We start from the raw sequence: 26,131 nt of genomic DNA on the forward strand, positions 1-26,131 counted from the left end.
TGTAATGGGGCAGCAGTGATTCGTCTTATCGGTCACATGTTTGTGCTAACATATGCGCATACGGATCAGAGCGCTCCAGCTGTCCATTGCCTGACAGCTCACCCTCATGATGAATGAGACGGCAGAGCATGTGTTTACAGGTACATCAGTCTGTGTTTAAAAAGAAAATCCGTCAGTTAAAGCTGGGACACCCAAACTGACAAGCACATGCTGTAACACATGTACGCACATCGGACACATTGCCTCATTAGTTCACTGTGTGGACTGTATGCCTGTTTTTTTGAGCGAAGCACGCAAGCCTGGCTTGAGCAGAGCACCATGTGTGTCATTATGCATTCGAGCCACTGTCACTTTGCTAGCGTGATGGACTGAGGGCAGCTGTCTTTGATAAGCTGTGATTTCAGCACATCAACACTCAGAAGTCTCCTGCTGTAGGGAAGGACTTTTATTGTTAGTGCTGATGCCTTGTCAAAAGATGCGTGGGCACATGCTGTCATTTGCGTGAAAGCAAATACTAATCGACACCATTGAGCGCAGCACTACAGGCCATTGCCTCGCGCTCGGGCTGTACTGTCAGCATCCTGTCACACTCAGGGTATCTTCACAGGAATTCTGCCATTGGGGTATTCAAGGGAAAGTATGTGTTCAATCTGAAGGGCACTACAAATGGATATCAATAAGGAAATTACCCACCAGTTATTGCATACCACCTCATTACTATGCAAAATTTGATCCACCTCAGTTATCTACGCAGGTGTTTGTGGGTATAGTCGCTTTCAAGGAAAGCCAGTTCAATCGGCGGCCATATTTGTGGTCACCGTGATTTTGCCAAGTAAAACATAATTTGTTGATCCTGGAACAACATTCCAGTCTGAAAATTTAGTCTTAACCCTATTTCTACCCTTAAACCTAATCCTACCCATAACTTATCCCTAAAATCTGAGGGGAAAGATAGGTGAATAACATTGATGTAGAAGCTCCTAACCCCGGTTGCAAGCCTAAACTTGACATAAATGGTAAACTTGTCCCTCAAATCTGATTGGTTGATTGGAATGTTGTTCCAGGATCAACAAAGATGTTGATCCAGGAACATGTCTTACTTGGCTAAATCACAGTGACCCATATTTGCAACGCCTCCAGGCAGCTATTTCGGTCACGCAAGTCCAATCTTCCTGAATAAGGAAGTACTGAAACTGTGTGATGATCCTGATCTGTGTGATGACATTAAACACTGCTGATGATTATTCATTTCTTATATGGGCAAATCAATGGAAGAGGCACTTTAATTAATATAGAGGGCTGGACAGAGACAAAGGCAAGAGTGAATTAGCGGATAAGCCCTATTGTAAGAGACATTTGTTAGTTGTGATGAGGTCAGGGGTGTCTTTGCGGAGCTACAAGGATGGGCTATTAAAGTAATTGCTTTGCTAATTAAACCAATATCAAAGCACATCTGGCTAGCTGCTGATACTCATTTTGCATGATCATAATCAAAGCAAAACATACTTCAAGTTCATTGGGTGAGTAGGCTTCATCAAAACAGGCTTGAAATTTTGGTGCTAAATTGCTTAGGATTAATCTTGAAGGGGTTATAGCAAATTTCCCACTTGACTGTAATCTCTCTGTCAGTGAGGTGACTTAGACAGGGATTGATATTTTTCTCCAACAACCAAGGTGTCTGTTATTGATCCACTGTAGGATTTACGTTGTTAATTAATGACTCAGTTATTGATTCTCTTTGTAAATATACAACCGCTCTTGCTAGGAGAGGAACTGTACATTTGATTTCAATCAGTAACTCTTAAGTAATGAATGAGTGACTTCGTTTTTGCATCAATCAGTCTTTGACACTAGCATGTGTCAGCTGAAGTGAGCTATCTCCGGTGCTGTCGTATGTTTGAATTGATTAAATATGTTTTTAACTAATGGTCTCGTTTCAATCATTGTCCTACAGTTACACTCCCCGCCAATGACTCCAGAGCTTCAGGACAGTGTGTCTCCAGACAGTGAGGTAGGGTCTATTAACATCTCAGAGCCTTGTAAAGACCAACTTAAAGGGTTAGTTCACCCAAAAATTACTCACCCTCATCTTCTCACACTCACCCTCACCTTACTCACACTCATCCTCATCTTCTAACAATGTCTTTAGGACCTTTCTGGACCTTGAAAGTGATGGTTAAATTGCTATCTATATTTTTGCATTTTAATATCACATTAAACCAAGTCTGCAGAGTAAAGATGTCTCATTCTGTTACATTTCCATTTTCAGTTATCAGACATGTACTCCAAGGTAGTGAAGAATACTGTAAAGGAGACTGAGAATGACTACAGCAGCATCGGAGAGATCAAAGGAATGGTGCCGGAGTCGACTTCCAATGATCTTTATGCCACAGTTGGGGAAGATTACCCAATGGCTCTTGGCTCCCAGCCTCCAGAGGGGCTTACAGAGAATGCAGACCCTGGGTACGAGACCATCAAGATCGCCAAAGCCGCTGAAGAGGCTCATCAGGGCAATGGGATCGTGGAACCTGACTATGAGAGTGTGGGGGAACTGGGTCTGAACGGGGAGATCTCTCGTCTCTGACCACCCTTCTAAGGGACTGTGGACAATGAAAACTCACTTCTTTGAGGTTCAGAAGTGGAATTTGGAGTGGTATCATAAGAATAATGCACTTATCCTTTTCTTGATTGAATGTTTCTCAGTATAGCATTTATGCACCCCATTGTTTTTGAACATTTTTAATGAAAGGGTTCATTCAGACCTGCGACCTAGGATAGGAAATGAAACACTCTGGAGTCGCTCAGAAGAGGGTTTGTTATTCTGTTCATGTGGATAATTGGGGACCACAAACCCGAGGTGCCCCTATATCAGCTGTGCTCGTTGGCATCATTTATGACATACATGTCTCCACCACTTTTTTTGCCATGGCCAGATTTGTCCCCACCATTTTCTGAAATAGCTTGCAATAGGGATGTATCTAATGCAGCAATGTTCTGTCCAGCACACATGCCATCTCAGATATCAATATATATGCTCCAATCTATTGCTTTTCCTCAGCTCATTCCCGTTCTACTGAAATTGCAAAACAAACTGCTAACAATTTTGTTCCCACTACTGATATCCACTTATGTAAAGCTGTAATTATGGTTAGAGTTCCATTAGGGTGTATTAGAAACCCAAACCCCTAATATACAAAGGAATCATCAATGCTAGACCAAAGATTCAGAATTCATATTTAGAAATATAAAGCAAGAATGACTGCTGCATTGAGATCTTAGCGACAAATGTGCGACTGAAATTAGTTTAAATGATTTAAAGACATTTATAATGGTAATGACTGACTCGAAAATAGGCTACTACACACTTGATCAGTATATTACATAGACTACTTATCAGAACAGTTAAAAAAGTTATTTTTGCATATCATGATTAATATTCAGAAGCTAAGCCTTCACTATTTTGTGACTTAACAGCACATCTATATAACCCCCTTATCACATTTCTAAACAAAGTCGCACCAGTGGCTGTTGTCTTATAAGAAATATTGTATTTATAAAGAGTACTAGTGTTTCAACGCTTTTGCACACCGCACCTGCTGCAAGCTGCACTCTGCCTGCCCGTTTTCACGTGATACTAGTTGAGCAACTGACGGAGTTGTGTCCTTATATAACCCCGAAAAGAGAACCAATCAAATACAGTCAACAGCAGACCTCTCGGCTCCGACCATTAAGGAAGTACACTCGTTTTAATCATTCAGAACTGCTGGAGCATTTCGTTTTACAAGTAGTAAACAAGTGATGTTCACGTAACACATATCAAAATATAAAAGAAGAACATTTAAGTGTAGCCATCATTCTGAGCCTTTTAACATGTTTTACAATTAATGTGTCAAATGACAGGCTCAGTTGAGGAAGTGATCTTTTAGGTACGCAAAGTTAAGCACACTCATTTATGAGTGTACTAAAAGGGTATTAATGAAAAGTTGACTATTATCTATTGCTGGTGTTCAGTTGTTCACTAATTGCCATTTGTGATGTTATTGAGCTATGTTGTATCAATATGTATGTGTATTTTTTTTTATTGACGCAGCTGTATTGATTAAGTGTATCAGATACATTGTATATTTCAGATATTGTTTGGTTTTTACATGTAATAGGTACGCAACATTTCAAAAGGCTGAAAAGCACATCATGGTACTGCCACACTGCAGCTTTGCCTGGCAGCTTAGTAAATGTACTTTATTATCAGGTATGCATTTAGCTGCTTTTACATTCATGTAGCAGTATAATCAAAGTCTGGACACTGCATGGGACAACTTCATGCCAAGAGACACATGTAAATATTCAAATGACTATTTTGATCTGTTAAATTATATCATTTAAGTATGGTTCTGTGATGATTGGCGACAGCTCTCAAATGACAGCATGAGGAAATTTTATAGCTTGTTTGTATTGAGGAACTAATGAAACTTTAAAAGTCAGTGGAATACATGCTGTTTTCTAAATGCATTTTTAATTAAAGAAAGTTTAAAGGAGGTTTATTAACATTTAAAAGGCTAATGCAGGAATATGTATCACTTTGGATTTCTTTAGCACTATTTAAAATGTGAGGTTTAAATAAGGATTGTGGATGGAGTCCCAATGTTGTCCGTGTTTGCTTGTAATGGTACATTGTGTTGGTACAGGTTCCATATTAAGAAGATCCTTGTTATAGTTAATATCATGGTGAAACTTTGTATGTTTTGTTTCTCCCTCTAACCAAATTCTGTGTATTTAATTGTAAATAAGAATGAATTTTGCATTTGTTTATTTCATCATAATCTTTGTATTGTGGTATTTGCTTCTTAAACAATATAGTCATGCTGGACTAATATAATGTGTGTGCATGTGTTTAATCCACATCAACTGATTTAATAACATCATTTTTACTTAATAGTGCTATATTTACATGGCAATTTCAGTAAGACAAGGGCATTTATATTGCCTTAGTGCACAAAAACACAGTATAATCTGTTGATATTTAATCTGGCGATACATAAATTCTCAAAAACAACCTGCAATAAGGCAAAGATTCAGAATTCATATGTAGAAATATAAAGCAAGAATGACTGCTGCATTGAGATCTTAGCGACAAATGAAATTAGTTTAAATGATTTAAAGACATTTATAATGGTAATGACTGACTCGAAAATAGGCTACTACACACTTAATCAGTATATTACATAGACTACTTAAAAGATTAAATCTTTTCAGCCATGCCTTAAGGGGTAATTCCTATAGACCGTTTGTTATATACGAATTGTGCCCACAAGCACAGAGTAATTATATACATTGAGAAATGATCAATGCTACCATCAATTCAGACCTCACACTGATAAGCACATACAACAACATGTACATGTTTGTGTTTAACCAGACACAAGGATAAAAATGTCCATTTAAGGCATTATAATGCACAAAAGAGGGTGGATTACTTCTGAAATGTAATCGGTACAAATTGCACAACTGAAACTGTAAGAATGTAAGAATATTTGAGATCGCATTGTATTATGCTACTTTTATTACTTTGAAAAAAAAGAGAGAAACATTTCTTAAACTAAACCTTTATCAAGAACAGAAAGAGACTTTCATATAGCTTCTTACTGCATGTTTTAAATGAAAATCTAAAAATCTTTATTACTGCTAGTTTAATAAATATATAATGTACAGATAAAATGTATTGAATTCTCTTTAAGTCACTTTGAATAAAAATGGCAAATGCATAAATGGCATAAAAGTGAACATTTGAATCAACTATTAAATTATAGCCTTTTGAACTGCAAATACAAGGATTGGGGCTAGTAGTATTTTCCATGTGTCTGAAGGAAGGTCATTTCAGTATGTGGTCAAATGAGAACTGAGACAGGTTTCTCTTTATTGTAAGTAGTGCTAGTAGGCTCACCTGTTTGGGATATGCAGTTAATTCAGTGTAAATACCTCATTTCAGGTTTGTAATGAGTTTGTGACTGACATTACATTGACATAGAGTACCTCAGAGATGACGTGTTTTTGTAGGCAAAACCCGGAAGCGAGTTAGCATTTTAGGACTTCCGGTTCCATCGCCCTAAAGTCTATGGGTTTTTTGAATGGGTTTTTGCTAAATCGCCTGAAATAAGGTCTGTGATTAACAAAGCCTCTAAATACTTTCATGTTTTGATCTATGACATAAAACACACCAGTTATAACCCACTTGTGATTTTTTAAACCTTCATTGTGTCTTAAAAACGGCGGTTGCTAACAAGTTGCTAAAAGGGACTACTTCCTTTGGTGGGGACTTTAGATGTCATCATGACAAACGGGACTTTTGGACAGCACTTCTCATGAAAAAGTGGATAAGTATTCATACACAGCACAGATAATAATCAGCGAGCATGTTTTTAAATACAGTTTGAAGAAGCTTGGTGGTGGTGACGTTGATCCGCGACCATGGTGTGCAGTAGTCCGTTTGTAGCCTACTGTTAGCTTTTCATATCTGACGACTTTATTTAGGCTTCAAAATGTATAAATGTTGTGTTAACTTGTAAAGATTATCTTGATAGACAAAAAGTGTAAGTGTCATAACCCTTTGTTAAACACAGAGCTTAGTTTTTGCAATTTTCCAAAAGTCTATGGGAAAATGCATAGGCTTTCGATCGAGGGAACCCGTGCGCCACTAACCTCCGAGTTGGCCTACAAAAACACATCATCCCTGAGGTATTCTATTGTAAGTAGTGCTAGTAGGCTCACCAGTTTGGAATATGCAGTTAATTTCAGTGTAAATACCTCGTTTCAAGTTTGTGATGAGTTTGTGACTGACATTGATATTATTTGTCATAATAAATTTTAAGGGAGTAACCTGAAGTTATGCTGCCTTCACATGCTCTCAATTAGGCCTATCATAAATATGAGTTTCTAAAAATTGCACATGAACGCCCTCTCAAAGATAAACCTGAATGCGACGAGCTCGTAATCACGACTTCAGAAGTGGGAAGTAAGAAAAACAGTATGCGAAAAAAGAGTAGTGTGTAACTTATTAAATGTCATTTCATTTCATTTAGGCTTGTATTATAGGAGATAGTTCAGCCAGAAATAAAATTCTGTTATCATTTATCATTTACCAAGTGAATGGTGATTATTCTGCCATCTCCTTTTGTGTTCTATGGAAGAAAGAAATTCATACAGATTTGTAACAACATGAGAATGACAAACTGATGTCAAGATCCTCATTTTTGGGTGAGCTATCCCTTTAAGACGTCAAAAATAGAAATATGTCCACAGCGTTTCCTTCCTCAGCATAACAAATCTTTTCAATATTTGCATTATGTTCAGAGTCAGACAAGTTTATGTTTTGGTATGTGGCAAGTGTGACTGATTTTGCATAAACAGTTATTCTACTGACTACTAATGACAGGTCACAACATAGAGGACCCTCGGGAATCCCTACCGCCTGTCAATCATTCTCACCGCGTCACACACTCTCACATTACATTCGTAACCCGGTTTTGACGGGTTATTATTATCATGACTATTAATGTTATGTACATTGACCAACCTACCTAAATAATAACTACTCAAAGACTCTCATCTCTCCATCCTCGAGTCATTGTTTTAATCGCAGCGCCCGGCCCGTTGCTTCAGTTTGGAGGGAAACTGCAGAAGAAAGCGAGCGCGAGCGAGTGGAGGCGTGTGTGCCGTGAACCAATGAGATCGCACACTGGCTGCGCGAGCGCACATGTTTACAGGCGACATTCCGCCGGTACAGCCAGTGGCTCTTGAAAACCCGGAAGGATTTTAAGGAATGGAGTCTTTCTCACACGAAACCGGATTTACGCTAAAATGGGCTATTACAACAGCACAGTCGACACTGCAGACGTTCATTAATATCATAATATTAATTAAATTTCTGTTCGGTCGCTCTTCGGTGATTTATGACATAAATGCCCGTGGTGTGTATTGTGAAAAATACATCGTGTTTGTCGATCCAAAACTGGTGCTCCGCTCCGCGTTTTACCACAACCCGCCTGCTTTAAGGGAACGGCAAGCAAAACAAACAGGTCGACAGAAGAAAGATATCGGTTGCCGGTCGGTCGTTCGGTCGGACGGACGGAGAGGTTATTAAGCATAGCTCATTTGCATATTGTAACGGTTCATTGGTCTCGTGTCCCGAACATGCGCGCTCACGCCGGTAAAATATGTAGATGCGGTCCAGATCTGTGGTGATGTTGTCGTATTATTCGCATGTTTGGCCCATGATGACGGTCGATCCGTTCGGGTTTTGTCAACGTGACATTTCTTGTTTTTAAAGCGACATTGTGCAACAATCGAAGTATTTATATTTGCGCATTTCATTGATATATCAACTATGCATACGCGGCGGCTGGTGAAGCGCTCGGTCATTGGGAGCCGCGTGTACGCGCCGGGTTCAACGGGAGACGCGGCTCCGCTCACGGGAGTGATCCAGGCTGTCAAACAAGACAACAGAGATGCTTCAACCGGCCATCGGCGCAACGTGTACACGGTGCTCATGCAAGACGGGAGCTTGAAAGAGTACTCGGAGGAAGAGATTGCACAGATGACTGCGAAAGCACCGCTGAAGTCGAGCTTGAAGGTGTGTGTGGTCAGCTGGGCTTGTTGTTGTTATGCTGCTTGCTTGTCGCACACAGTATTGTTTACAGTGCATTGAGAGATTTTTTTTGTTTGTTGGTCCAAATAGTTCTGTGTGAGAGTGGACATTGCAGTGATCATGCTGAGGACGAAGTCATTGGCTCCTCAAATGAAACATTTAGGGGCCAATTACTTTTTAGATGACCAAATTATATAATTGCTTTATATAGATGGTAGTTCAGAAGCGCCGGTGTCCATGCTCACGATCTATTGCATTAAACTTTATTTTTAATAAGGACAATTTTGGCCTCATTGTTAGATGGAAATGGTTGCAAATGACTGCTAAGTAAATACTGAAGTACATATGAATTAAATATGTAATTTGAGTTCTTTATTTCTTAACATTCACTATGAAATGAATGAAACTATGCCATTGAAAATATCCTAAAATGATATTTTCCAGCTTTATTTAATTTCGTGTTTGAAATTGTTGCTAGTGATCCAGACTGTATTTGTGCAATATAAATATTTTGTGAGAATATTTGGGGAAAAAAATCTCATCTTACAGTCTTACCAAAGTTATCCTTTTAGCACGAATCCATCTTATGTGGATCTCATTAGACAATTAACTTATTTTTGTAACATATTTGTCTAGATTTTATTACTCTTTTACAATCTAACTCGACTGTGTAAACATTTCGATTTACATGTCAAATGAACAGTCTACCGAACCTAAAACCTTTCAATCGAACATAAACAAAAAATGACTCGCAAGTTCAGTGAGGGAGTCAGTTGAACGCTTTTGTTTTTGATTCTTTTGGACTGATTCATTAAAAAATAACATGTTCACAAGAGTCATTTGTTCGCGAACTGGACATTTTACATTGTGTTAATTTCATATAGCGAATGCAGCTCAACGGAAAGATGTAAAATAGCGGTGTTGTTAACACTGACTAAATATGTAACTATCCCCCAATCGCGAGATGACGTCTGACGAAACACTATGTGGTGAACGCAAACACCAAGTTTTGTCAGCTGACTGGATTTTAAATGATTGGGGTAAAATGGTGTTGTTTGTTGCATTTGAGGTTTTAGTCGCAGTCTGTAGCCTTGCAGGGCCTGTGTGTGAGCCGCTGATTATCTGACTTTTAGTGGGTGGAAAACAGTGGCAAACAAACGCGCTCTGCAGCATTCACGCGCCAGAGAAGCATCTGTGCGCGCGCTTACAACAGCCTCCATCTCTCCGCTGCTCTTTAGTGATTTTTTGTTTAGTGTTTTCAACATTAATTGCTTTTACAGTGATCGTGTTTTTGTACATATGTAATTTGATGATATTAAGTTAATGATTTATATCAAGTTAATTTTATTCACTGAACTCTGTGTGATTGCACACGAGGCTGATTGCTTGCACGTAATTGCAAAATACAAAGAGTGTTTTTTTATAATGACCTAATTGCATTCATCAAGTTATACAGCCTGAGGTGCCATCACAACAAAGAGGGTCAAAATGACAAGAATGGCACCAGTTCTATTTCATTCTATTACAGCCAGAGCTGTAAGACTTTGGTTAATAACATCAGAAATAATTGAAGTAAATTACCTTAAATAACAAAATAACATAATAACTGAAATGTGCATGCAATATTTGCAGTCACATTTTATTTAGATGCTGCTGTACCATTAATGGTTTGTATGTATTTGTTTTTGGCAAGTATGGCAACTGCTACACCTTAATGTTTTTGTAATGTACATCAGACGTCCATTTAATTGGTAATCAGAAATAATAAAGTGCCACTTTTCAAATGTAACAAGCAGCTATTATATACAAGACATGGTGACGACATCTCTGGTGTCACTTGATGGGAAAAAGGTTAAGATGTAAGCAATGCAAGCAGGGAAGGATGTGAAACTAGGGTGGGGGCTAATGGTCCCGGAGCAGCTGCTCCATAACGGCAGCAAAACGGAGCTCTACAGAGGGTCATGCTTAGAGAATCTGGGACTTTGGCAAGGCGCCTGGACTCCCAAATGAGTGCCATTCGGCTTGGGGCTTGGGGGAATGCCACTTGTTGACTGGCCTAGTAAGGAGGGGCTTCATGTTAAGTGTGTTACAGTGTGGCATTTAGAGACAAAGGCGGACTGGATTGTTTTCGTTCCCCTGTTGTTTCCACTGCTTTAATATCAAAATTTAATTAACCCACACAGGCTGTCTACCAGTTTTAACTCTTTATGCACCAAGGCTTTGTTGCTGGTTTACACTTCATTTACATGAAATGGTTGAGGGATACAACCCTGTTACAAAGGCAGAAACAGCGGTAGATGTTTTTGAGTTTATGAAGAGTGTCATAGTTCTTTTGGCAGTAGATATTTCAAACACTTGAGTGCAGCATCTCGCACGTGAACGTGCATAGTGAGTGTTTGTTTTCCTCGGAATATTCAAATATAAATAAATAAATAATTTGTAGATAATTAATTTCGAGTGCTCATCTGTGTGCATCCTGCTCTCAAATCTAATTAATTCTCTTATTAGATCAGTCGAGATCTGGTTAAATTGATTAAAATCCTCTAACTCTTTAGCAAAAACAAGATCTCATTTGAATAGTTTGATTGGCATATGAATTGTGACCCATATTTGATCAGTTTGGAGTCTGTGCTCCACATGAGGTGAGAAAGCTGTGGCCATTAAAATGCACAAAGCAAGGGTGTGTGTTTTGAGACTTGAGAGAGAAAGACAGAACTTAATAGTGTGTGAAATTTAAATTTGAACTTGTCAACTGTGCATTTTTGATTTGACGCTTGAAAGTCTTGCACAACATGATACCGCTTTAGCAAATCTGTTCATCTCATGAAAATACGCCAAAGCCTGGCATTCATCTTCTACATTGAATAGCATTATTCCGGCCCTATGAGAGGTTTAAAGGAAGAGTTATCACAAAATTAGCATCATTCACTGTTATTTCATTCTGTTTTAAAGGGATTACGGCTGATATGCTGATAACTATTTTCTTGATATGGCTGATAATAGAAATGTAATGTCTGCCATTTATCAATTATTTATTCTGTCTAAAATAAAAACAAACACAAAAAACACATTTTAAATACTTTAAATAATAATTGTTACAATAGGAAACAATTATATTTGAGAATTGCTAAATACTACATTTAACATTATTAAATTATTAGCATTTTAAACGATTCTAAAGGCACAATATGTACGATTTTTAAATTAAATCATCTAGGGTTGTCAAATGATTAATCGCGATTAATCGCAAACAAAAAAGTTTGAGTTTGTATAATATATGTATGAGTAATGTGTGTAATTAATATGTATATATAAATACACACTAATTAATGTATATATTTAAGAGAATAAATATGTACAAAATATGAACATTTTATGTACAAAAAATGTATTTATATACAATATACATTATATAAAAATATAAATAAATACATATACTTGTAAATATTTCTCAAATATATACATGGATGTGTTTGTATTTATATATACATAATAATTACACACAGTACACCCACATATATTAGGCAAACTCAAACTTTTATTTTGTATGCGATTAATCGTGATTAATCGCTTGACAGCCCTAAAATCATCCCAAAACCACTTGAACAATGTCATATATTTTGTTGACTTGTGTACTTGCATTATCCCAAATGTTTCCAGGAATGTTTAAATCCAGAGAAATAAGCAATTTTAACCAGGACACGGACTGTGTCTGTGCGTCGCATACAAAATAAAAGTTTGAGTTTGTATAATATATGTATGAGTAATGTGTGTAATATGTATGTGTAAATACACACAAATTAATGTATATATTTAAGAGAAATATGTTATTTATGTACAAAAAATATATTTATATATAATATAAATTATATAAAAATATAAATAAATACATATACTTGTAAATATTTCTCATATATACATGGATGTGTTTGTATTTATATATACATAATAATTACACACAGTACACCCACATATATTAGGCAAACTCAAACTTTTATTTTGTATGCGATTAATCGTGATTAATCGTTTGACAGCCCTAAAATCATCCCAAAACCAATTGAACAATGTTATATATTTTGTTGACTTGTGTACTTGCATTATGCCAAATGTTTCCAGGAATGTTTAAATCCAGAGAAATAAGCAATTTTAACCAGGACACGGACCGTGTCTGTGCGTCGTCTATCGATGACATCATACCCGTGTTACCCTCGGTTTACAGTTTTATTTTGTAGAAAAGTGGAAACACAAAAGACGCTTTAATAAATTATGTGTTTTATTAGACAGGTGAGCAACTGTTTGGATGGATAGATTCATCAACAGAAAACTAAAAATGTTATATAGCTCAACACAGTAAGTCTTATTGTTTAAATCTCGTTTTCTTGATTTACAGGGAGTACCATGTTTTACCATGCCTAATATCGATTTAGCTTACTGCAGTGTGCATTAAGCCGCCGCCGTGCAAACGCACAGAGTAGCACTATAACAACTTTCAACACACAATAACGTTAAAAGTGTTACCCCACATACACTTGACCGGAAGAAGTGGAAGGGGCGACTGCGGCATAATAAACGTTCACGTTCCGTGTATCGCACCCGTCTCTCATTAGCAATCGCTCCAGCGGCCTTGTTTCTGCTCGCACAGCACTCAGCCCTGCTCTGCTTCATACTACAGTAAAGGCTGATTTATACTTCTGTGTCGAGTGTACGCCGTGGGCTGTGCGTAGCCTACGACGTGCACCTCTTCAAAAATGTAACAACGCGTCAATTCTACGCGGACCGCAAACGCTATGATTGGTCTGCTAGATCCCCTCCCTCGGGTCAAAAAACTGGCGCGGAGCACTCGGAGAAGAGCGAGCATTTTCAACTTCACTATGAATGAAAAAACACTCTGTTTCAGAGGACACATGAAGCCAAACTGCAACAAAAGTCATTACCTATTTGCAGCTTCTCTGCCGTTTCTGTTTGTAAGCTTCTCTGACAACGTACATGACGAGCTGCTTCTTCTTCGGCTTTTGTTTTGATACTCAACGTGACCGCGGACACCGCCTCCTAGTGGTCTGCACGCCCGTCGACGCGAACAACGAAGCAGAAGTATAAATGAAAACAGACGCATAGCCTACGGCGCAGAGGCTCCAGCGTAGGTCCGACACTGAAGTATAAATTAGCCTTAATGTTAATAATCTCATCCATTAATATGATTTCTTCCCGAGTCCCATCCTGATTCTTTTCCACCGGCTGTAGACGTGAAGACGACACCTCCTATGATTCCGCGAAATCAAGGCGTCAAGCTACGAAAACATGAAACATTTTATGGTGCATCTGTATCCTTTTTTGAAGCTTGAAAGCTCCAGTCCAAAGTCATTGTTTTTTCATAGAATAGAGCAGCCAGCACATTCTTCAAACGTTCTCTCTTTGTGTTCTACAGAAGAAAGAAATCTAAAATGATGTAAATGATGATAGTTGGCCCATAAATAAAAATGTTATCAATTCAATAGAGTTTATTAAGATAAAACCAGACTTAACTAGTGATGAAATCCTCAGTTTTGTATGTTGATGTCAATGTTTTATAATACCGTTTTTAGCCCTTATCAACGGAGTTACTTGAATTGTTATTGAGGCAGGTAATCCATCTATTTTATTTTTAACTTCATTGTAGTATGTAAACTCCCAGATGCTAAAAGCTCAGCATGATAGCCATTTACTCTCTCTTCAGTCAAACTAATCGTGTTGCGATAAGATAATGATCTGTATTGCACGCCGCTCACTGTTAGATCATGCTCTCCTCTGGTGCATGTGGTGATTTGCGTTGTCTTGGCCCCTGTTTGCCCTCTCTGTAGCGTGAGGTTTAGTGTACCGCAGCTTTAGTCACAGCAAATAGAAAAGTCTACGGCTGCTGTGCAGATGAGACGTGCAAGAGGAAAAGCTGCTCGTCTTTGCATTAGCGTGGTCACGGATGGTGGCTTGTTATGCTAAGGGGGAAATGGCAGAGTGAGGGGGATTTATTTTTCTTTTGTCAGCAGCGCAAAGATGTTCTAAAACAATCAAGCCTGCAGATCAGCAAATATGATTTCCTGGTCCAAAACATTGTTCAGGTGTTTGTATTGACCGATGTATAAATGACAAGCAGTTTAAATACAGCCTAATGCTGCGTGATTGCAAGCAAACAAGCCTCACAGTAGGGGTCTATAGCATTAACCACCCCCGTAGGTGTAAATAAGGCTTCATTGATGGGAGCTGCTGTGTAGAGAGACTGTAAACGGAGTTAAGCCTGAAGAAACTCAAATGTGTTTCCCTCTGCAGAGCACCTGTAACGGTGGCCAGCGGGATGGGCCCACGCAGGCCCAGAATGGGGGTGTGCAGAGAGGAGAGGCGCCCTCCCTCAGCCCGGAGTGCGCAGAGGAGCCACGGGTGCTGGAGCACAAGCGAACGGGCCGGGCGCTGGAGCCAGAGAAGGATCACACCCGCTCCATTTCTCTGCTGGAACAGAAACGCAAAGTGGTCTCTTCCAGCATCGACGTACCACAAGCCAGGTAAGGCTACAGGATGAGCACCCCCTACAGGCACTGGTGAAAACTGAAGGGATTATGTATGACATTGTTTACTTTTTGTTGAATGCACTAAAAAACAAGAGCTGGACTGTAGTGCTGGTGAGATGTTGGTTTCAGGTTTTTTATAAGTTGCATCAGTCTCCATAGAAACTAACATCTGGATATAAACCAATTCTGCATGATTTTTTTTTCATAAATGGATTGATCTCATCTTTTATTATTATAGATATTTTTTCAGTAAAAGTGATGTTTATACCTTAAATTTAATTTCATTTTCAGAAGTTATTGATTCTAAGAACGTAAAAAAGTAGCTGCTTCTACATCTCATTCTGTCCTCTCTTTAGGGTTATGAGTATTTTCCTCTAATATTATATTATATTATATTATATTATATTATATTATATTATATTATATTATATTATATTATATTATATTAATTATATTATATTATATTATTTAAACATTTTATATAATTTAGGTCTAAATCCATATAAGCATCAACAATACCATAGCATAAGAATATGGAAGTCATTTAGTCAGATTTTGTTGTGAATATGACGTTCAAAAGAACAGCATTTATTTAATTTAAAAGATAACTGTTGTAATATTAAATGTCTCCTTTTTACGTTTGCTCAATTTAATTTCTTGGCTCAATAAAAGCATTAATTTCTTTAAAAAAAGACTCATCAATCTTTTGAACAGTATTAAATCAAAATCATAATACTATTATTGTAATATTGTACCTTTACAGTATGTCTTTATCCTTCAAAAGGGTCATGACATTGATTTTTAAAAAAATGTATTTAAATACAGTGCTCAGCGTAAATGAGTACACCCCCTTTGAAAAGTAACATTTTAAACAATATCTCAATGAACACAAAAACAATTTCCAAAATGTTGACAAGACTATGTTTTATATAACATCTGTTTAACTTATAGCATGAAAGTAAGGTTAATAATATAACTTGGAGGACAAAATGTTCAGTTTCACTCAAATTAGGGTGATGCAAAAATGAGTACACCCCACTGAAAGTCTCTGGAGCAAAGCTAAATTTTAGACTACAAATGTCTAATTTAACAAGAATGCAACCACAGGTGAGTCTAATTATTCATTACACAGGTGTCCAGCAGACAGTTGACTATTAAAGGCTGTTAAAACCCCTACCCATTTCATGTTGTCAGCAATGACACTAGACCTGAAATGTCACAAGACCTTAGAAAGAAAATAATTTCTTTACACCAGAAAGGTGAATGCTACAAGAAGATCAGCAAAGCTTCACTGCAGTTATCTAAAGAAGTAGGAAGCTGGGGTGACTATTTCCCGTGACACAATACAGTGTACACTGCAGAGGAATGGCATGCATGGGTGCCGTCCACGAAAGAAGCCTTTCCTTAAGCCCAGGCACAAAAAAGCTCACCTAGAGTTTGCCAGGGCCCATACTGACATAGATGTAGACTACCTGGACTCTATACTCTGGAGTGATGACACCAAGACAAATGTTTTTGGAACTGATGGCTTCAAAACTGTATGGCGTCGCAAAGGTGAGGGATACAAAGAAAAATGCATGGTGCCTACAGTGAAACACGATGGTGGCAGTGTCCTTATGTGGGGCTGCATGAGTGCTGCTGGTGTCGGGAGCTGCGTTTCATTGATGGCATCATGAATTCACAGATGTACTGCTCTATACTGAAAGAGAAGATGCTACCATCACTCCGTGCCCTTGGTCGTCGAGCACTTTTCCAACATGACAATGATCCTAAACACACATCCAAGGCCACTGCTGGAGTTCTGAAGAAGAACAAGGTGAAAGTGCTTCAGTGGCTCCTGATCTGAACCCAATCAAACACCTATGGGGAATTCTGAAGAGACAAGCTGAGCATCACTCTCCGTCCAGCATCCAGTCTCTTAAAGAGGTCATTCTTGAAGAATGGAAAAAGATGTCGCCAACTTCTTCATTCCATGTTACTTTTCAAAAGGGGGTGTACTCATTTACGCAGAGCACTGTATATTCCTTGAGGTTCACTTATAATTAGAGATGCACCGATACTAAATTTCTCTGCTGATACAGATAGCCGATTATTCAGAATGGTATAGTCTGATCCCGATATTTAGATTTTTCCTAAGGAAAAAAATCTACCAAATAATGCTGCAAACTATACAGTGAACCCTCTCACATTGAACACTAAAATATTAGAGGTTCAAAATTAAAAAGAGGGGTATTATAAGCTCCTCTCTAGTGTTTTTTTATTTTTTTTTTATTTTTTTTAGCTAACTTAGGAACTGTAAACATTTGAAAACATTCCTGAGGTAAATGTGAGGTTATGTGACTTATTGTTCACATGCTGTTGTACTGACGTCTTTCCGTGGTTGAAACACAGATTAAGTGATTACATGATACATTCCTGTAAGTTGTACTGTATCTTTCAACATACCGTTTGATGTCCATGCATGTTTTTTGAGATATAACATGTATTAATGTGGAAGAAAAGACTCGTGTTTTGCACTGCGCTGCATGTCATGTCACATTTAAGAGCGTCGATTAGCAGTAGCCATATCGTTTAATCTAAACTGTATCAATGTCCACTCACTGTTGCACATGAAAAAAGTAATTTGAAAACATTATCCATATAAAACTGTCACTTACAAACAAAGCTACATTATGAAATCATTTACTTACAGTCAGGTCCAACAAAGTACTGGCTGCTTCATATTTCATCAAAAGTTTCTTTGCACTCTCCATTACACCCGTGCTTCATTTATAAAACAAAATGCTCTGAACAAACATACAATTTTCTGAGGCAATCTGGGATGCCATTAAAATAAACTATCCAATTGTTTCTGATGCTAGGATCCTTCTGAAGTTTGTACAGAGACGCAAAAGAGCTGATGAAAATGGACGCGGCAAAACATTCTTTCACTCTTCCATCTGTTCTGTTGTCGACAAACTCAAGTGCGTGGAGTATGTCAGAATCTGAATCTTTATACTGTATCCAGGGTAGACAGCGTCAGTGATTATAATGGATTCTATTTGCTTTTGATGTGACGTGCCGCTCACAAGCAGTATAGGCAAATGTCAGCCGTTAAGTGACTGAATGCCAGTGGGTGGGGCCTATGGTGTGATGATGTATAACTATTCGTTAATGTCTTGCTTTAGAGGCAGTCATATGCAAATGACCAGGTCACACACTATCAAAAGAGCCTTTTTGGAGCTTGATTAAATAAATTCTTTGTTTATAATGAGGAGGACATTTTAAGCTATGAAACTTGCAGGATGTTTTAATGGTTCAAACAAAGATCAAAGGCATCAAATGTCAATGATCAAGGCAAATTTGATCTCTCATGTCTGTATGCTAGTTATGTTTATTTAGCACTCTTAAGCGAAGCACAGACCACCAGTATGTTGAGACAGGCTTGTTTGTGGTTTGTAAATCTTGTGGTTTGAATGCTTTACAGCATTTGTACTTTCTTTTCTGACACCTCTAGCATGCAGCAAGCTGTAGAACTACAAAAACATAGTTAACAGCTGTTTTCCTTTTGTTTGTCGCATGTAATTTGTAACATAACTCACACACTGTTTTTAGTCAGATTTTTTTTTTTTTTACTTACCAAAAATCAATTGACTTACAGCTTTGTATGAAGCATCTGCCGTCTGATAGACCTATTACTACATTCAGACCTGGTATCGACTTATTTGTTGACGAATTATTGATCTCCTTGCTCAATTTACATTCTATTCATCCATACAGGAAAAAATGTCTTATATTTTATGGCTGGCAAAGATGTTTATTATCTGCATTAATTGGCCTTGCATGTTTGATTTGCTGTAGGTTGACTACTGATTTCTCTGGGTGTTATATTGATTAGCTGAGTTGTGCTCCATTTATGAAGCTCATTATATTTAATGCTTATAGAAAACTGCAATTAATCCTCCATGTACAACATATGCTGTAGTTTGTCTTGTTATATCTCCATCCTGACAGATTATCAGTTGTGCTGTGGTCATATATGCCAACAAATAGTTTTCTGAACATATTACATATAAAGCATGAGATATTTACTATAATAAATTATCAGTTAAAACTGGCTGTAATTCCAATATTTATGGAAGCTTGTTTACGCCACTACCTTTTCAAAAATTAAAAAGGTAATTGCGACTTTTTATCTCAGAATTCTGATTTTTTTTTCCCTCGCAATTGCGAGTTTGCATCTCACATTTCTGACTTTTTTTTCTCAGAATGGCGAGATTTACACTAGCAATTGCGAGTTATAAAGTCAGAATTGCGTGATATTCTGACTTTATGAACAAACTCACAATTGTGAGTTTATATCTCGCAATTCTGAGAGAAAAAAGTCAGAGTTGCGTGATAACTTACAATTGAGAGAAAAATTGCGCAATTCTGACTTTTTTTATCAGAATTGAGAGAGATCATATAGAGTTTATATCTCACAATTATGAGAAAAAAGGTCAGAAATGTTATGAGTGGAGTAATGATGATAATAGTGACTTTGCCATCACATGAATAAATTACATTTGAAAACATTAAAATAAAAATAAATAAATATAAATAAATAAAAGGATAAATAAATATAAATAATAAATATAAAAAATAAATATAAATAATAAATAGAATATAAATATAAATAAATATAAATAATAAATAAAAATTTGATTTTATTTTATAAATGAAATAAAAAAAGTTAAATTACAATAATATTTCACAATATACAGTTTTTACTGTATTTTTGTTTAAATAAATGCAGCCTTGGTCAGCATAAGAGACTTCTTTTAAAAACATTAAAGGTGCCCTTGAACCAGTTTTTACAAGATGTAATATAGGTCTAAGGTGTCCCCTGAATGTGTCTGTGAAGTTTCAGCTCAAAATATCCCATAGATTTTTTTTTTTATTAATCATTAACTATGCACCGATTCAGGCTGTGGCCCCTTTAAATCATGTGCTCCCTGCCCCCCGAGCTCTCGACTATATTACAGTGCATTTACAAAGTTCACACCGCTAATATAACCCTCAAATGGATCTTTACAAGATGTTCGTCATGCATACTGCGTCGGATCATGTGAGTATAGTATTTATTTGGATGTTTACATTTGATTCTGAATGAGTTTGATAGTGCTTCGTGGCTAAAGCTAACATTACACACTGTTGGAAAGATTTATAAAGAATGAAGTTGTGTTTATGCATTATATAGACTGCAAGTGTTTAAAAATGAAAATAGTGACGGCTCTCGTCTCCGTGAATATAGTAATAAATGATGGTAAATTTAACCACATTTAACAGTACATTAGCAACATGCTAACGAAACATTTATAAAGACAATTCACAAATATCACTAAAAATATCATGATATCATGGATCATGTCAGTTATTATTGCTCCATCTGCCATTTTTCGCTATTGTTCTTGCTTGCTTACCTAGTCTGATGATTCAGCTGTGCACAAATCCAGACATTAATACTGGCTGCCCTTATGTAATGCCTTGAACATGAGCTGGCATATGCAAATACTGGAGTCATGCATATTAATGATCCCGACTGTTACGTAACAGTCGGTGTTATGTTGAGATTCGCCTGTTCTTCTGAGGTCTTTTAAACAAATGAGATTTACACAAGAAGGAGGAGACAATGGTGTTTGAGACTCAGTGTATGTCATTTCCATGTACTGAATTCTTGTTATTCAACTATGCCAATATAAATTCAATTTTTGATTCTAGGGCACCTTTAAAGAATCTCACTGACCCCAAATTTTTAAATAGTTGTGTATCACGCACCTCTAAGCAATTCATCATGACCTTATCTTGGCTAAAATCGTACCACTTTTTAGATTTGTGTGCTTGAATTGATTGTGTCACAGTGCGTGTAACCATGTTTGCTCATATATTTTCTTTTCTGTGTTTCTTTTGGACAACACAAACCTCAAAGCATGTGTATGTTAAGCTCTAAGGTCTGTTAGTCAAGATTTTGGACAAGAAGCAGCCGCAAGTTTAAATCTCAAAATAATTATGGTGCCTTTTTGTTGGCAGGGCTGGTCAGTTTAGACAAACTCAGACAAAGTTCTGGATAGTGTGCTTCGGCTTTTTTGCATTTCTTAGCTCCAAGATAGTTGATCAATCCCTCAAGCCAAAGTAACATGAGGATTAGCTTCACTATGTTATTGTGTAAAGTGTCAAAATCAATGTAAAGAGTCTTGAGACAAATGATTTTATAGAGCGCTGGAGAAGACCATTAGATCCCATGGTCCAAGAGTGTATTGTATGAAACCATGTGAGCACCAAGCACTTAAGTTGATGAGCACAAAGTGGGCCCTTTGACAAAAGAAAAGATTAGATATTGGTTCAGCAGCTTCCTTTAAATTTGGGAGTGGGTATTGGTGTGATTACTCTGAATTTGTGATTCATTGCTTTGAAACAGTCATTTGGTCTACCTAAATGGGAACTGGTGACACATAAGCAAGAGAATGGAGTGTTGTGAGAAAGGTGATCTGGGTCTGGGTACATACTTGATTGTGATTGGAGACCAGGCCTCATGCTCTTGAAGTTGTGATTGCAAATAACAGTGACCTAGATGCAGTAACCCAGTTTGATATCACAGGGCTGGAACTAGTAAGTAGCCACTTGGTTTCTTTTCAGTCAGCATTCAATGGAGAGTGTGGTGGAGTTTGTTTGGTGACCTGCAGGTCTAGGGGGGGTGAAGGGGGCCACACGTTTCCCACCTCACGTCAGCTGTTTTATGTTCGTTATTGGATACCAAATAGCTTAGTTCATCATATTTGTTTACGGAATTACACCACAAGCATTCTGTGTCTTGTATATTAGTTGACCGAACATGATTATTGACCTCCCTTTCCCCTGGCTGCTTTGCTAAAAGAGAGGTTTATTAAAAGATTGTGAAATGCTGCTGGAATGTGGAAACCATTATTGGTTCCTTTTTTCACTAGTGTACAACAAGAATCTACAGCAGCTTTATGTTTTTTCTTTAGCAGGAAATAAACTTTTTGAACAAGAGCAGTCTGACTGTAAAGTTGCAGGCCTGACAAATAGCCTTCAGTAGACTAATTGCAAGCAGGAAATGAATGATGTTGTGTGTGTGTAAGTTCAGAATTGTGTAAAATCAACATTAGTCGCTTTAAAAGTAGTTTGACCAAAAAAAGAACATTTGGGCATTATTTACTAATCCTTAAAATGATGAACCAAAACCAAATAATTTTCTATCTTCTGTGAAGAAGAAAATGTGAATTTTTGAAGAATGTCCTGCCTGCTCTGTTCCAGAGAGATTACACAGTGTGTAAAATATTGCTAATATTTTAAAAAATACTACACAACTCAATGGACTACATGACTACTTTAAAACACGATGGAATATTATTTTCGGATGAACATGTCCAGTGGCTGAAATGTTGGCGCATTCCTTTTTTTCCATACATTAAAAAATGAATGGGAACTGGTTCTGTATAAGCAAACTTACACAGTGCACTTACACAGATACACATGGAGCGTTTGGCAGCAGGCGTCTATCAGCACACCGGTACGCTGATAGACGCATAGTTTCAAATGCTCCCTCTCCCACTTTTGAAACGCTTTCAAATACCTCCATGCGTTGATCATTGTAGACAATCACAGACATATCTGATGAGCATGTGAACACAATGGCCAATCAGAGGTGTTTAAGAATCTTCTCAACAGCGCTCAAAGCATCACATTTTTAAAATTTCAGTACAGACTTTTCACAACATTAGTCGCAAGATACCTGAGAACCAATGGCATCATTTGCAGCATTTTTAAAGTTTTAATGACTTTTGTGCATTTCAAAGCTTCAGTGGAGAGGAAGATTATTAGTGAATAGCAACTTAAAGGTGCCCTAGAACTTCTTTTTAAAAGATGTAATATAAGTCTAAGGTGTCCCCTGAATGTGTCTTTGAAGTTTCAGCTCAAAATACTAATAATAAAAGATTTTTTTTAATTCATTTTTTCAACTGCCTATTTTGGGGCATCATTAACTATGCACCGATATATAGGTTGCGGTCCCTTTAATTCTCATGCTCCGCCGCCCGCGGAGCTTGCTTGCCTTGAACAGCATAAACACAGTTCACACAGCTAATATAACCCTCAAAATGGATCTTTACAAGATGTTCGTCATGCATGTTGCATGCAGACATTGGATCATGTGAGTATTGTATTTATTTGGATGTTTACATTTGATTCTGAATGAGTTTGAGGCTATGCTCCGTGGCTAAAGCTAACATTACACACTGTTGGAGAGATTTATAAAGAATGAAGTTGTTTATGAATTATACAGACTGCAAGTGTTTAAAAATAGCGACGGCTCTTGTCTCCGTGAATACAGTAATAAACAATGGTAACTTTAACCACATTTAACAGTACATTAGCAACATGCTAACGAAACATTTAGAAAGACAATTTACAAATATCTATAAAAATATCATTATATCATGGATCATGTCAGTTATTATTGCTCCATCTGCCATTTTTCGCTGTTGTCCTTGCTTGCTTACCTAGTCTGATGATTCAGCTGTGCACATCCAGACATTCTGCCCTTGTGTAATGCTTGAACATGAGCTGACATATGCAAATATTGGGGGCGTACACCCCGACTGTTACATAACCGTCTGTGTTATGATTCGCCTGTTCTTCTGAGGTCTTTTAAACAAATGAGATTTACATAAGAAGGAGGAAACAATGGAGTTTGAGACTCAGTGTATGTCTTTTCAATGTACTGAACTCTTGTTATTCAACTATGCCAAGGTAAATTCAATATTTAATTCTAGGGCACCTTTAAATGTTGCCTCACTTGTAGTTGTCTCTGCACAATAAACAGAGTTGAGAGTGTTATAATAATTACATACATCTTTCAACCTTAAAAATAAGAGATTTGTGATCCTGAATCATTGTTTATGGGTCTTGAAATATAGCTCATTCACCTGTGGGAGACAGAGACTGTAGCAGAGACTGTGGTCAGGAAACCACATTGGAGGATTCTCCAAATGAACCTATTGCTCTGAGAGCTCAGTCCCCTGAGTCCATCAAAATAAGCCTTTGCATCACTGTGGTAATGCTACGGAAATAAATGCAACCAAATTACTAGGTTTCCTATAACGTCTCATACAGTCATATTGCTTGAAATATGGGTGTGACTTTTTTTTTTTTTTGTAAACAATAAGCTTTTTCCTTCCTCTTTTTCACCCTGTTGATCCAGTGTTGGGATGTGCTGTGTCAAAGTGGTGGGTGAATAAACTGGGGAAGGGGCTGCTCTGGTCAAACAGTATGCTTTCTCAGCAGAGCAGCTTTAGTGGCTGCCAAAGAAAACAAGTTCCTTCAGTAAGCGGATGGTGGTTGGGCTGCAACTTTAGAGTGAGCATGTGATTACCATCTGAAAAGCGCCACTCTTTGCAAAAGCTGGAGTTCTGCGATGCTGGATTCTTTCCAGCACTCTCACAGAAAACAACACAGTGCCTGGTGTTGGTCCTGGGTGTCTTATCAGACTGGACACTGCATGTTTTTCTTTCTTTTTTTTCAGACTTCCCTGAACTTCACGATGATTAAAATAGTTTTGAAATTGTTCCTATCTGATTGGCTCGACATGCAGCTAGCTATAAAATACATGCCTGATTGTGTGCCATCCTACAAGAATGAGAGAATCCACTGTTGTGGTTGTTTTAGTACAATGAATGAAGGATAAAAACTGCTGTTCTTATAGCATACAATAAAAATAGAATGCCATAATGTGCAGACAGATACACCAGCAGAGCGAGTACAAAGTTTGATGTATATAGAAAATGAAGTTTTAAACAATTTGGAGGGAATTCTTCAATTTCAAAGTACTTCATTTGATTGTTTGACATTGTAATACAGTACAATTAAAAAAAAGAATTAAAATTTTCTTTAAGACATTAATGAGCATTAAGAGTTTTTTTTTCTCATCTTGCAGGTCAGGTCTGGCTATATGGAGGATGCAGTAAACCAATACAATTTACGTAATTTGTATAGAAATGCATGATTGCATTGTAAAGAATGACAATGACTACGCAATCCAGATGCACCTGGTTAAACTCAGTAGCAGGTGGTCTGTTACTAACACACATTTTAGGCTAAAAAAAGTGGTGCAAAAGTGGTTTTCCCCCTTAGTGATTTTTCCCCTTAGTTGCTTAAGCCACTAAAAATACATTGTTATTGTGTTTTTCGGTTTAAAAATGACAGAATTAGATGGCAATTTAATGGTAAAATGCATGCAAAAATATGATAGGTTTTGGTTTAATGTAGAGGCAGTGTTGTTAAGCCCAAACTATAAAATCAATCATCTGAAAATTGTGTTCAAAAAGGCCATCCGTGAATAGTTTCTCTTTCATTGCTAAGCAATAATAGCCTTTTCCATTAGAAGCTTTAAATCACTGGACGCTTACATGTCACGGCTTTGGAAATTGGACCACCTGTGATGGTTTAGGATGAAATGTGCTGGAATGTTTATGCAAATTAGTGGTTTAATTAAAAATTCCCTGAATATCAGTGAGGGGGAGTGGCCTAGAATGGATTATATCTTTCAAAGCAATAACACGGGCTGTTAGATTGTCCTCACTTGCTGATGGTTACCAACATGAAGGGCTCTGATGTTTGCCGTAGCGCGATACCAAACATACCGGATCAGAAATGGCTTCCCATTAACATCCAACCTCCCTAAAGATGCCTGTCTGAAGAGAGTCATTTGTTTAAAAGATCAAAGCATGATTCCATCAGCCTTTCTAGTTATGATAATATGTGTACAAGTGTAATACGCAGCATTCAGTTGTGACAATCCCTGATGTGTTGCCAGCCTGTCAATTTAAAGCTGTCAACACAAGTCTATTTACATTTATTAATGTTGTAAATAATGATGTATCACCTCGTTTTATGAGTTTAAACACTTCTATACTGCAGT

General features: G+C 37.4%; 2 protein-coding genes across 3 annotated transcripts in view; both read left to right on the forward strand.

Moving 5' to 3' along the window:
* Nucleotides 1-4,876, forward strand: part of pag1 (phosphoprotein membrane anchor with glycosphingolipid microdomains 1) — a 59,467-nt gene extending 54,591 nt beyond the window's left edge. The window contains exons 7-8 of the mRNA XM_067411302.1: nt 1,955-2,011; nt 2,270-4,876. Of these exons, the coding sequence (XP_067267403.1) occupies nt 1,955-2,011; nt 2,270-2,584 (372 nt within the window). The 3' untranslated portion in view covers nt 2,585-4,876. The remainder of the gene's footprint in view (nt 1-1,954; nt 2,012-2,269) is intronic.
* Nucleotides 4,877-7,935: 3,059 nt separating this feature from the next.
* The window catches only part of znf704 (zinc finger protein 704), a 62,291-nt gene continuing 44,095 nt past the window's right edge, over nt 7,936-26,131 (forward strand). For both annotated transcript variants that reach the window (XM_067411416.1, XM_067411417.1), the window contains exons 1-2: nt 7,936-8,626; nt 14,942-15,171. In XM_067411416.1, coding sequence (XP_067267517.1) covers nt 8,381-8,626; nt 14,942-15,171 — 476 coding nt within the window. In that variant the 5' untranslated portion in view covers nt 7,936-8,380. The remainder of the gene's footprint in view (nt 8,627-14,941; nt 15,172-26,131) is intronic.

The sequence above is a fragment of the Chanodichthys erythropterus genome, chromosome 15 (assembly GCF_024489055.1).
Source record: "Chanodichthys erythropterus isolate Z2021 chromosome 15, ASM2448905v1, whole genome shotgun sequence".
NCBI classification, from domain to species: domain Eukaryota; kingdom Metazoa; phylum Chordata; class Actinopteri; order Cypriniformes; family Xenocyprididae; genus Chanodichthys; species Chanodichthys erythropterus.